Genomic DNA, 14,039 nt, shown 5'->3' on the forward strand with positions numbered 1-14,039 from the left:
TGTATTCAAAGCATTTATTCATCATGTGCTCTTCCGTAGTTTTGATAGGATGGGAGGTACCAAATTTAAAAATGGAGAAAAGCAGTCCTGCCTGGACTCATTACTCTTGTGAGCAAAAAATGTCAGTATTTAATTATAGGAGAAAGAAGTCAGGTATAAATATAGTTTATTTTAGGGATTAAAATGGAAGAGAATTACGGGGTTTGAAAGTGAAACAATGCAAAATCTTTATACTACACACAACTGGCAATTTCCTACCCTCAAATTTTAAATTTGACTAATTTTGTGGCACTTCTAATAGATGATTTAAAAAAAAATTAAAAGAAACTGTCCTAAAAATTGTGAAATTATGTGTGGAAAATATTTCTAGGAGCTTTTCTCACGGGGACAGTTTCTGGAGTAGAGCAGACTGAGTTTGATATAATGTGTATTCTTTGGGTTAATAAGCCTCTGATCCTTTTTTGTGAAAGCAGTGTTAGCAACAAACTATTTTGACAGATAGAAACTTCTGTAGCAGGAAGCAGAGCAGGCTAAACCATTTCTTCCCCTTTCTGTTTTCTACCCCCAAATGAAAGTGGATCAGTTGTTTATGAGGTACTTCCATATAGACATCTACTCTAGCTGTCTACTGAAGCACCAAAGTTTTTAGGCCATTTCTACATGTAGATTTGTGATAATTCCAGAGTGGCAGACTTTAACCCTTAGAGACTTTTTTAAGTATTGCTAGCATGCATGCTTTTTCAATGACAAGAAACACTCCGTAAAAGTACTCTGTGCCATTTGGGAAATGCTTTTTAACATTATGAGGAAGTCTTTCTCATCACCCTGACCCACCAGGCCCATGGCATACAGCGAGTTAAGAGCAGCGGTGCCCATAGGGGCTGCTGCTGGGGACAGCTACCAGCTGGCAAGAAGCTGAGAAAGCTGAGAGGTGCCGGGTCTAAATGGAAAACAGAATGAGAGAGCTGGGGAGAAAAGGGACAGGGTTTCATCGTCGTAGGTATCTGGATAAGCAGGTCTTCTGTCTGCAGTTTGGAGGCACTCCCACTTTTTATCTTAATTCTGAGCTATGCTGGCCTCAGTTTCAACCAGAGTTACAGAAAGCTCAGGGTTTGAGCTTGGCTCCCTTGCAGTACCAGAACAGCCTGGGGAATTGGCTGTGGTTGAGCCTGGGTGGACGCTGTTCAAAAGAAATAAGTCTGGAACAGGACCCACTTCATCTTTGCATCTTTGGTGTGGTTTGTTTGCCTTTTACATTTATTTTTTTTTGAAAGGCCAAATTAGGTGAAAGTTATGAGTAGATATGCTAGTCTATTTGATGAAAGCGTGGAAAAGGTCTTGCCCTGTATCTTTATTGGAGCTGGGGGTGGAACTGTGAGGGGGACATCCACCAGCTGTTCCATCCTCTGAGTCTGGACTGTGCGTGTTGGGAGCAGCAGCAGCCACGGGGCATCAGCGCAGCTCCCAGACTGACTGAGCAGCAAGCATCTGTCACAGGCTGGCTGTAGTAGGCAGAAGGCAGCACTCCAGCCTGGTGCTCTGGAGGGGCCCGTGGCAGTGAATGGCAGCCCCACCTGACCTCCCCTGATTTCTCCCATGCTATTGATGAGCAAGGAGGCAGCATCAGAAACATCCTGTCCCCAGCCTAGGTTTAAGGTGACCACCACAACACGGTAAGAAATGTCTGGCCACATCCGCGTATCCCAAGAGACACACCAAGAGCTTGTAGTCTAAAGCCACAATCTAGAGTGGCAGGATCTAGAGATCTAGGATTAACGCGAACCTGCTGGGGATGGCCAAGTGTTTTAAAGCCCATGAAGCCTGTGTTTTAAAGCCCTGTCTGTGCTGAGGCTGCGATAGACATGCGTTCCAGTAAATTGGGTATTTCCTGTCTGATGCAAATGATGTCTGGCAGGGCAAGGCGCTGCTTCACGTGATTAACATCTCAAAACTATTGATGCTTTGATCTTCACAGGTGTGATGTGCTCTGTGTTGTTTTTTTTTCTAAGGGACTGCTAGTTAAATTGTATAAACCTATCAATGTAGCTCTTTTTTTTTTTTTTTTTTTTTTTTTTTTCAGTTAGATGTTTCCAGCTTTTTTCATCTCCTGAATTATGTAATGGTGATCATAGTGGTGAGTTAGGCCATCCCTGTCTATTTTTGCTCTGATTCTTGTCCTGTCTTACTATTTATCTTTCTGTTTTGAAAGAGAAGCAATTGTGTGTTGGGGAGTTAAGTTGAATATCTCGGTATGATGGCAAAAGCGCTTTTCAGCTATTACGTTGGTTTATATCACCTCCCAGAACACAGATGAAATCTTGAAAAAATAAGGTCTAGAAGCAGTGGGTTAGAAATGATTACATCAATGTGTCCTCAACAGCCTGCATGATACAAGGTTGCCCAAACTGCATTTTGAAGATAATAAAGAAGAATTCTGCAGTCTTGCTTCTGATCCTGAGTGGTTTTGTCCATTCTCCACTCTCTGCCCACTTTGCATAAATCAGATTTTATATCTTGTAGGCAGGTATTTTATAAATATTGTACAAATATAGAGTTAATAATTAACTTAAATACTCGTTTCATTTTGCATAATTAAATATTTATCTGTGTAGAAAGTTAAAACTGAATCTGTCCTTTGGAAGTTACAACAGGTAGAAATACACCGTTTTAGGTTTTTAGGAGAGATTTGGATTTTAAATATTGTTGTTGGATTTTTATTTGTGAAGAGGAAAAAATATGGATCAAAATTGCTAGGAGTAAAAATAAGAAGTCAGTGGAGCTGAATACATTGAAGGCAGATGTAACTATCACCAGGCAAAGACCTAATGAACTATCTGTTTATTTGTTTTGTAAAGCACTGTGGGAATGGAGATTGAAAGGCCGTCTGCAGCATTAGAAGCCTGCCTTTGTGACAGTGTGTGACGATCTTCCTCGGGTCTGCAGAGAGTTGGCAGATGTTTTTGCAATTTTGTGATGCGTCTTGGCAGATGTTATTCCAGTGATGCTGACTGATGCACGTTTGAACTCTACAGACAGTCTGTGCAGAGGATCATGTTTCCAGCTGGTTGCATTTTCTATTTTATTTTCTATTTTATTTTCTATTTTATTTTCTATTTTATTTTCTATTTTATTTTCTATTTTATTTTCTATTTTATTTTCTATTTTATTTTCTATTTTATTTTCTATTTTATTTTTTACTTTTAGAAAGATAAGGAGATGAGCGAGGTCTCCTCCTTTGTGCCATTGAGGAAAATCAAAGTCTTGGTGATAGGGAGGCAGCTGGTAGGCTGTAGTAATGGCAGGGAAATCGCTGTTGAACACAAATGTGTAAATACCAGGAAAGGACCCTGAGCTCACTGTCCAAGTTCACCCAGGCAAGAGCCGAAGCTAAAACATTCACAGCTGTGTTGAAAAAATCCAGGACATACTCTGCTAAACTAGGGCTGCTAGCAGATGTATGCATCACTGTTTTGTCCTGTTCATTAGGTTTTGACAGCACTCTTTTCTTTTCAGCGCACAGACTAAAACTGGCCTCATTCAGGTTGATTAAAGCTTAAATACAAGAGAGTAAAAACCGGAATACATCCATTATACAGTGAAACTTTACAGCAAATTCCAAGACTGTTTTTCCAGGTCATTAAAGATTGATAGGGAATAACTCCATGCAGTGAGTGGGATATATAAGAAACATTATTTCTCTGTGTGTGGCTATATGTGTATATATAGGATATTTTAATATATAACCTAGTATATGTCTGCATATAAATATATGTCCTTATACATGTGAATACGTGCATACATACATAGCAGATTTGGAAAAGTGAATGTGCAGGCGTAAGCCAGTAAAAATACACTGGAAAATTTTGCTGTGTGATGCTAAATGGATACAAGTATGGAACACTGTAAACCACTAAAAGAATGAATTTTAAATTCTTCATTTATTTTTTTTTTTGCTCACCTTCAGATGTTTTGCACTTTTCTTTCAGTGGCAGCACATCAAAAATTTACCAACTCCAGTCTTTAAGTTAAGAAATGTCTCTCAAAATTGGAGATCTTTGCTTCCTCACTCTGCAGTCTCACTTAGCTATAGGGTAGAACAGGACAGCAGATCACACGGAGTAGAGTTTGTGGATTTTGCTCATGTAACCCTAATTCCACAGTGTTCAGAGAGGAGCAGTCACGGTTGATCTGCTGCCGTTTAAAAAGTGGTCTAGGTATGAAGCTACCGGGCCACGTGCTACTCGGACTTCCTAGATCAGGAAATGCTTCATCAAGTATGACCATAAAGGTGCCTGTTGGCAGGGAAGCCACTGTGAGGTACCAGCGTGCACCATCTCTTCATCACAGCTGTTACCTGTGTTCTTCTGAATTAGTGCCCTGCAGAACTTCCATGGATTCTGGAGAGGTTGGAAGCACTCACCAAACTGCTTTTTAATGCCAAGGACTTTTTCTTTTTCTTTTTCTTTTCCTTTTTTTTTTTTTTTTTTTTTTTTTTTCCCCTACAAAAACAAAACACAAAACAGTGAAAGGCAGTGAATTCCTCATATGTTTTAATTTTTATTTTTTCTAACTCGGGGTAGTGTGCTCTGTTGACTCTTCAGTTTTGGTGTTCATGAAGATAGAAAGTAATGATAGTACCATAGTTAGGTAGCTTCAAAACAGGTTAAATATAACTGAAATATAAATTAAATTAAACTCTTCTGTAAATACAAAGTGGCTACATCGGAGTCTTGCTAGGGTCAGCATGTTCCTCCTGAGGTAGTTTTCAGCTATGTTTTTTTAACACCAGAACAATTTCAACCACCTTCCCTATCCCACAGCCTTTATGCTAGAGCTGATCCTGCATTATTAATGTGTTTTGTGTCTGCGTGGTCAGGCTTTGCGTTTGGGTGCAGCAATAGCTGATATAGTCTGTTTGCACTTAGGTTAACAAATACAGCATTTACTCGCAATCTTTCTTAAAATAGGTGTCCCCTTTTAATCTTTACTTTCAGCTAAACAAATATGTTGTAGGGATACCAAAACTGAGAAGCTGTGTTGCAAGGTAGTGCTATGCTCGGCATACACTGTGAAAGGTGGTGAACTGTCATAAGAGCTTACAGTCCAAATCCATCTTTATTACAAGTGTAAATATTAGTAATTAAGGATATTGAAATGAAATCATTATAAGTGATTAAAGCTATGAAAGGCATGGGAAGTGATGATCTCTGTCAGTATATCCTACTTTCTATACCTTTTCGTGTGTGTTTGAGAAGCAATTAACCCTTACTGCCAGTAACTTGCTCACATATTATCCCTCTTTCTGAGGAATAAGCTTCCATTTTAGTGTGTACCTCTCACTGCTATTACTGTTTTTTGATTATCAGGAAATCTGCATTTAATATTTATCTGGATGAAGTAGTGCCCCATCATGAGTATATGACTTAAAGAACTGAGTTTCTGTTTCAAGTTTGTATTATGTTTAGTTTTTCCAAGAGCTTGTTGAGTGTAGATGTATTGTAATGGCCATTACCAGTACTTTTATCTTGTGCGTTGTTAGTGGGAATCTAGCAGTTCCCACCACTTCTACCCAAAGGGATTTTGCCTGATAGAGGAAGGATTGTGGTTATTGAAGGAGCAAGGTAATCAAGCTTTGTACAACTGGATCACATCTTTCAGCAGCTGCAGTTAACCCCTGCTTTATGAGATTAACACAGTTCAGCACAGCATGCTTTCTACATGTTGTCCTCCATTTGCTCTATCAGGTGGTACTTCTCACGGGAAGTGCTGGTTGCCTCTGCAGTTGGAGGAGTGACTCAGAGTGCTCCGTGTTCCTGATAGCAGAGCAGGGCTGAAGGAGGAATTCCCCAGCAGCGAAGAATCACGATAAGGAGGAGTGCTACGAGTGGGCAGGAGCATTGGTGGCAGAGAGCGGGAGATAAGGCAGAGGGACTTGGAAACCAAATAGGAAATTATGAATTGGATTCCAAGATAAGGAACAGTGCCAGTAATCCAGGGCACTGCTGGCACGATGTAAACCACTGCCAGATATACAGTGATCCAAGACTCCCAGCTCAGGCTGTGGGCAACAGAACCAAACCAGGGAGGATCTTCCTGGGAAAGAGAAGGAGAAAAGGGCAAAAAGTGCAAAGTTACTGTTCTCTTCAAATTTTATGTGTATCCCAAAATTTAATTGGTATTGTTGAACATGGCTGACTAAGGTTTAAAGTGTCTTTTTTTTTTTTTTTTTTTTTAAGTTCTCTTCTCCTCTTGTATTCTCTTTGTGCTCTTTTCTTCTTGGAAAAGGATATTTTCCTTTTTTTTTTTTTTTTTTTTCTCAGCACTTTAAACCCTGTGTAATCTGCTGCCTTGCTTGCAGGTCTCTTCTCTGTGCCATGCAACCTAATCACGAAGAGAAATCCAAGTTTTAGAGAGCAGTGTTTTAAGAATGTATCTCTCTGTGGTTTACCAAGGTTTACGTTTCCCCAATTTACAGTCCTGCACTGTATAACTTTGCTGCAGACAAAGAGGCTTTCTTTCAGGTCTGTCTTTCATCAGTTGGTTTATCTTGTCAGATTTGAATGGGAGAAGAACAGATTTACGAAGACAATAGAAGGGAAAAGTTACTTGATGTGTGCAGGGATCTAGGATAAATGATTTTGTCTGCAGAATTGCTCTAACTTCGGAGTTTCTTTGTACGTGAGGACTGCTGTTTCAAGGCTAAATACTTCTGTTAGTAATGCTTTGCTACCTCCTTGGTGGGACCCTGCTTCCTGTTTGCAGTGTTCTAGCAGCTGAGATCATCTTTCTAAGTTCCCCAGAGGTGTTTTTTTCTTCACCCACAAAGAGCCTCTTCTATTCTACCATTAACCTGGGGAATGCGTTCTGTTTTAGGGATTATACAGGATGGCTACATACATGATTTCAGAATCTGTGGAGCAAAAAAAAAAAACAAAGCTATGGGATGAGCTCTAGCAGGGATTTGTCCTTGCATGCAGCACTTTATGGTTTACGTTACTCATAGGACAAATAGAGGAGAATTCACATATTTGACTTTACATCTCTTGAAAAAATCATGGAATCACAGAACTGTAGGGGTTAAAATCACAGAACTGTAGGGGTTAGAAGGGACCTCGAGAGATCATCGGGTCCAACCCCCCTGCCAAAGCAGGTTCCTCAGAGCAGGCTGCCAGGTAGGCGTCCAGACAGGCCTTGAATATCTCCAGAGAAGGAGACTCCACAACCTCCCTGGGCAGCCTGTCCCAGTGCTCCGTCACCCTCACTGTGAAGAAGTTCCTTTGCATGTTGGTGCAGAACTTCCTGTGCTCTATCTTGTGACCAGTACCCCTTGTCCTGTCCTCACAAACCACTGAAAAGAGGTTGGCCAAATCCCTCTGTCTCCCACACCTCAGGTATTTATACACATTGATGAGATCCCCTCTCAGTCTTCTCTTCTCCAGGCTGAACAGACCCAGGTCTCTCAGCCTTTCTTCATAGGGAAGATGCTCCAGGCCCCGTATCATCTTTGTGGCCCTCTGCTGGACTCTTTGCAGGAGACCCCTGTCCTTCTTGTACCAGGGGGCCCAGAACTGGACACAGTACTCCAGGTGAGGCCTGACCAGGGCATAGTAGAGGGGGAGGATCACCTCCCTTGACCTGCTGGCCACGCTCCTTTTAATGCACGCCAGGATCCCACTGGCCCTCTTGGCCACAAGGGCACACTGCTGGCTCATGGTCAACCTGCTGTTGGACCCCAGGTCCTTCTTCTCTCCAGCAGGTCACCCCCCACCCTGTACTGATACTTCGTGTTGTTCCTTCCCAGGTGCAGGACTCCACACTTGCTCTTGTTAAACCTCATTTAGTTTCTTCCTGCCCAGCTCTCCAGCCTGTCCAGGTCTAAAATACTTCACTAGAATGTGATAAGTGAAATTCTTCATACAACTGCAGCCACATCTGAGCAAATAGGAAAGATTTTTTTGCAATGGCAGCTCGGGGAAGTTTTTAAAATTACGTAAGATCTTGCTATGGAGGAAATGTCATCCTAGTCCCGATAAAGAATTCTTAAAAGTAACTGTAAAATCTAGATAACTAGAATTATATATCTCAGATAATGTGTGAAAGATATTGCGCTAATTTCACCTGTGGAATGTGAAGTTTGAATTATAATGTAAAACTGAATACAAAGAGTCTTTTATTTACAAAAAAAAAATGGCATAAGTGACGAAACTGTTAATTTCTGCATTTAAGTGTAAATGATGCTGTACACATGTATATGGAATCATTCTTGTGGCAAAATTAATGAAGTGTGCCTGTGGCCTAGAACTAAAAGTAAGGTTTCTTTGGTTAGAAAAGGAGAATCATCCACTACCTTTGAAATCTCTTTTGCTGGGAGCATTATCAAGGGATTAGATGATTAAAATCTGTGTTTTTTTTTGTAGGAGATGTGACGATCCCAAGTTTTGCACATGTGAAGCTGCCTCATGTCATGTAGTAGGGTCTCTTAACCCCAGCCCGCACCACAGATGCTGTAGTGATGTCATCACATCATTATGGATAGATACAATCTGTTGTGTCCTTTAACAAATGTCTAATGAATACTGGAAGTTTGTGTTGAATTTAGTTTTTGTTTGGAGGATTGCAAATGAACTGTTATTCAAGATCTTTTAGAAGTGTAGCAGGTAAATTAAGGGTTGTCATAGTATGATATAAGAAATATTACTGAAATTACAGTGATGTTATAAAGCCAAAAGGAAGTATTTGAACCATTCTTTGATAAGAGAGCAATCAAATATAGCTCTTCAGCTGGACAAAATTTAGAGAAAGGATGGAACAATGTGGCTTTGAAATTGTTGTCTAGTAACATAAGGAGTGTTTCCTTAAGTCTTGTAACTTAACAATAGGTTAAATAATAAGTATGTTAAAAATACTTGTAGTAAGGTTAACTTAATTTAAACATAATATATATATATAGTCCAAACTTATAAAGTTTTCCCTGTTTGGTCAGCTTAGTAATTGAAGTGTATCTATTTAAAAAGTTTTGTGTGACTTTTCCCATACTTAAAATGTGAATTCTTAAAGCATTTATTGCTTTACTTTCCTACAGTGGTAATAATAAATATATACTCACGAGTTAATGCATTGTTTAGTTGATTATAATAAAAGGGATATGGTAGTTCATTGTGTAATTTATGGAAATAAACTTTGCACTAACCTGTTAAACTGTTGGATATGGCACTCTTAGTGCTTAGCAAAATGTTTTTTGAGGGGAGACTGGTTTTCGTTTGACACTTTTTATATATTGCAAATAAATTCTATACTGCTTTATTAGTCTGCATTTCCTGACTTTTTTTCCCCTCTGGTAATAGTACAGATTCCTTTTGAATCTTTTTTACTTATTATTTATGCTATCCCAGCAGGTTACTCACGTTTATGCCCCCTTGTTTAACTCTGTCCCTTCTTTTGCATTTTATTCATCTTGTGATATTCAATTTGATCAGTTCTGGTTCCTGGCTGTTATACAGAGATCATAACATTAGAAAGTTAGACATGTTAGATGTTTAGAGACATCTACAAGTAAGATCTGAGTATGCCTGTATTGTATTAATGAAATGCTTTTTATAAAAGAATTTTCCCCCTTTTAATGGTTTTGAGTTTCTATAAACCTTTATGGGGGAAAAAAAAATCTGATCGTAGTGCTGTAAACATTTGCATATGCACTTAAGTTTATATACAGTTAGTCTTTTTGACTTCAAGATACTATTTTCTTGTGCATGAATGTTTGCAGTCTTGAGGATTTATATTTATGAGAATATTAGTTATAGCTGAAAGAGGGGAAAAAACACTTCTGCCATCAAATATTTTAAAATGTTATGTTGTATTTAAGAAAAATGTGTCCTTTCTCAAGCTTAATAGATGTGTTAATTTACTATTTATCTTGACTAATGATCTTGTGATAAGGGAAATCAGTGGCTTTGCAGATGAAAAATGTATGAGTAAAAAAAAAGGCATTCATCTTTGTAGGCATCATCTGTTTCATTGACAAAAGGCACAGATGTGAAATTTAACTCAATAATTAAATTTATAATTATTGTTTCAGAGTCAGATAGATAAATAATTGCTCCTCATGGCATGCAATTTGGAGCTACAGTTCATGTAATAAGAATAGGTTTGATCATTGGTGATTCTAAGCTGAGAATTTTTCAGATTGTGTGTGTATATTTTTAAATATTATTTAAAAAGTATGGCAGAGAAGCAAGCTGCAGACAGGGAAGAACATTTTATTAATGACTCCACAGGGATATGATATTCTTTGCACTGAACAGCAAACGTGCAAGCCTGAAATGGATCCATGGTGCATTTTCTTTGGAAACTGCTGTCTTTGTCATTATCCAGTATGTTCCATAGACTTCCTGGACTCATACAAGTACTACAAAAACAGCAATAGCTCTGATAAAGAAGCAAAAATGCAAAATGTCCATATGTGGTACATGCTGTGTTTCTAATGATGTGTTTTTTTTTTTCTCTTTCTGTTTTTGCCTACAGTTGTAGAACAAGCAACAGGAAGAGTCTGATGGGCAATGGCCAGTCTCCAGCTCTGCCTCGGCCTCATTCACCTCTCTCAGCTCACACAGGTGATTTTTATATCTATTTTACTGGTGGTATTTATGAAATTCTTCAGAATTCTGTATGAGGGGAGGAAAAAACACTCTATCTCACTACGTTTCTTTCCACTGTTGGAATTGGTGAATATTTGCATATTGTTCCATCCAAATTTCTGTTAAATTTAAATCCATAAATCTTATGTTACGGTAACAAGCAGTCCTGAAGTATCTAACATGGATCATGTAGCTTTGTTAGTTTTCCATGTATTCTGTCAAGTTCTGATGCATTTTCCCCAATTCCTTCTCTGCACCTAGTACTGTATGAAAAGAATATTAAACAGCTCGTAACACATGGTGAATATAGTGGAATTGGTGAGTAGGGTATTACATTCTATTCGTAGTGCATTTGTTCCCTAGGATTTATGAAGTTAGGCATGTTACTAGAAATTTCAGTGCTTCAGTTTCCACAATAATAAATTGGTGATCATTTTGTTTCACTTCTGAAGCATTAAAGCACTTAAGATTGAGTGAACATTAGAGATGATATTGTCTTCATTTTGAAAAGGAACATTTTTCGCATACCAAAATAGACTAGTGCAAAGATTCATTCTGTCACATGTTTTGGTGTATAGTTATTACCATTGGTTAAATAAAAAAAAAAAAAAAAGTAAAGCCCTACAAGCAATCCTTTTGTTGGCAATGACATTGAGTACTTTGTAGAATTGTTCTTGGATGGTAAAAGAACAATTACAGAGTTTAAGTTGTGTTTTTCAAGAGAATGGTGAGTTTAATAAGGCACTTGCAGTTTTCTAGTAGAAACATCGTTACTAGAGAAAACACAGTGGTTCTCCTCAAACTGAGCAGCATGCAAGCAGAAGATGAAAGCTGAGTTGGGCAAATACTGAAAAATTGCGTGAAGTTTTTTAATTTTTTGTCTTACAATCTCAGTAATTCTCAGGTTTGCGTGGTTGGATAGGGAAGGGGAATTTGGATGGCACCACACTGATGAAGTAAATATATTGTTCAGGGTGCAAATGGTGCATTCCAGTTGAAGAAAAGACATTTGTAAGCAACATGGAGAGTGAAGGCTCATGGCTCTAATTAAGAGCTGCCAAAGCAGTTTGAGTACATACAAGATACAAGCTCTAGGACTGGAGGTTAGAAAGGGGATATGGACATGTTGATAAATGCAACAGGTATTATATATCAGCTATTACATTAATTACCAATACAGTACATTATATGCGCTCTTCCTCTGTATAGGGCCTGAAGCTAACTGCAGAGATGGTTCATGGTATTGAAAAGTCAGATTTGAAATCTGGCAGTAGGTCTTGTGCAGAGGCACTCATAAAGATCATGAGATTTCCAGAATACTTGAGAATTTCACTATGTAAATTCTTTCTCTTTCTTACAAAACCAGAAAGCAAATATACACTAATGCCATTTCTTTGTGTTCAAATCTTGCTCATTATTAATAACTGTCTTAAGACAGTTGCTGCATAACCTTTGCCTTTAATATGTAAGCTGAAAGCAGTTAAACCTGCTGAAAGCTCCTTCTAGTTTTTGTGTGAACTGTGGATACATTCAGGATTGTGGGAGGCAAAGGCTGCACTGTCAGCTTGGACAACATCTGGTGTCCTGGACACTAATGGGTTTTCCAGCTGAATGCCTGCTGCTGCGTAGGTAGATCTGTACCTCCCAGCCTTCGAGTGAGTGATTATCATCTCAGCAAGTCAGGGCATTCAGGTGTCCCCACCTCAACAGTCACAGGAGCTTGTTCCTGTGGGTGATGCTAACCCCTGATGATGAATAATCAAGTGTAACGCTGTTTAATGTTCTCTGCTGTAGAAACAAGATTTAGCTGTTAGGAGTAATACTATAAATCTTACATGTTTGTGTCTTAATGAAATGTTTCATTTTGTGCCACTAAGAGGACAAGTATTGAGAGAAGAACTGCAAGTAGGGAATTACTTAAAAGGGAGAGGATATGAGTGTTATGCTAAAATGAGAAGTCTTACAAAACGGGAGCAGGGTTTGTCAATAGAGTGCTCAGGCTTTGGTTTTGTGGCCAAGCCTTCTTAATCTTTTCATAAATTACATTGGCACAAAATTATTGTAGTTGATGTAAAGTTGGAAGACATCCAATATGGAACAGCACAGGGAAAACTGTGTTAAGGTGACTTATCTTGAGGACTGCAATAAAAAGTATCAAATTACATAGCAACTTGCAGCATTTTGTGCATGTAGGACCAGTAACATAAATGCCTACTTCAAGATCTGGACTCATCTGGTAAAAGGAATTTAGAGAAGGACCTGGCTGCATTTTCTGGATCAGATGATTGAAGGACCAATGTAGCGTAGCTTTGAAAGTCAAATCTTAGAAGTTTATACAAAAGAAGTAATTTTCAGCTGAATCTGGGAAGGTTTCATGCCACTGTACAACGTCCTGGTTAGATTTCATCTGGAGTGCTGCTGTTTTCTTATAGTAATGCATGTTCTGGAGGTCTTGTGGGGAGAAAGGCTTAGTAGGATAGAATGTGAGAGTGTTTCATGCAAGACTAAAAGATTATTACTTGCTTATTTTAGGAAAAGGAAGACTGAGAAGCGTGTGTTGTCATCAAAATCAGTCAGAGGCATATTGCAGGGAGTGGGAAGGAAGATGTATGTTGTTCATATATACCAGAACATGAAAGCTCCTGAAGAATCTTCCACTAAGAATGGCAATGACAAACTCTTATCTTTCCTGTGGGATTCAGTGTGTTTATGAACGGGATTACATGATGGTATCGTCTAAAGCAATATTCCAAGGCCAAAGAGGTCTTGCCTCTAGTTGTAATCCTTTTTGTAAGATTTTCTAGGTTGGCAGACATTGTCACATGTTGACCGTTAATTTCCTGGTTTCACTACGTTAATACCTGTTGCTTCCATGACATAATGTTTTGGGTACCACCTGTGTGGAGTCAGGAGTTGGACTTGGTGATCCTTGTGGGCCCCTTCCAACTCAGGATATTCTATGTTTCTAAGTTCATTTGATAGAAGTAATTTAGCCACACTGCAGTTTAGTAACAAAGAAAGACATTTAAAATATTAAGTATTTTAGTTGTTTCAGGGTTTGAATTACACTGGAGACATTCATGTGCATCACATTTAGAGATGGTTTTCCTGGATTTCTTAACTTTAAACCTGTGTGGGTTTCCCTTTTTCCCCTTTTTTTTCCCCTTTTTTTTCCCCTTTTTTTTCCCCTTTTTTTTCCCCTTTTTTTTCCCCTTTTTTTTCCCCTTTTTTTTCCCCTTTTTTTTCCCCTTTTTTTTCCCCTTTTTTTTCCCCTTTTTTTTCCCCTTTTTTTTCCCCTTTTTTTTCCCCTTTTTTTTCCCCTTTTTTTTCCCCTTTTTTTTCCCCTTTTTTTTCCCCTTTTTTTTCCCCTTTTTTTCCCCTTTTTTTCCCCTTTTTTTCCCCCTT

At 38.7% G+C, this 14,039-nt stretch overlaps 1 protein-coding gene across 5 annotated transcripts in view; it reads left to right on the top strand.

Moving 5' to 3' along the window:
- Positions 1–14,039, top strand: part of MAST4 (microtubule associated serine/threonine kinase family member 4) — a 300,676-nt gene that overhangs the window by 217,331 nt on the left and 69,306 nt on the right. For all 5 annotated transcript variants that reach the window (XM_082783232.1, XM_082783235.1, XM_082783233.1 and 2 more), the window contains one exon: positions 10,522–10,610. In XM_082783232.1, the coding sequence (XP_082639358.1) occupies positions 10,522–10,610 (89 nt within the window). The remainder of the gene's footprint in view (positions 1–10,521; positions 10,611–14,039) is intronic.

The sequence above is a fragment of the Aythya marila genome (assembly GCF_965140915.1).
Source record: "Aythya marila genome assembly, chromosome: Z".
Classification (NCBI taxonomy): Eukaryota; Metazoa; Chordata; class Aves; order Anseriformes; family Anatidae; genus Aythya; species Aythya marila.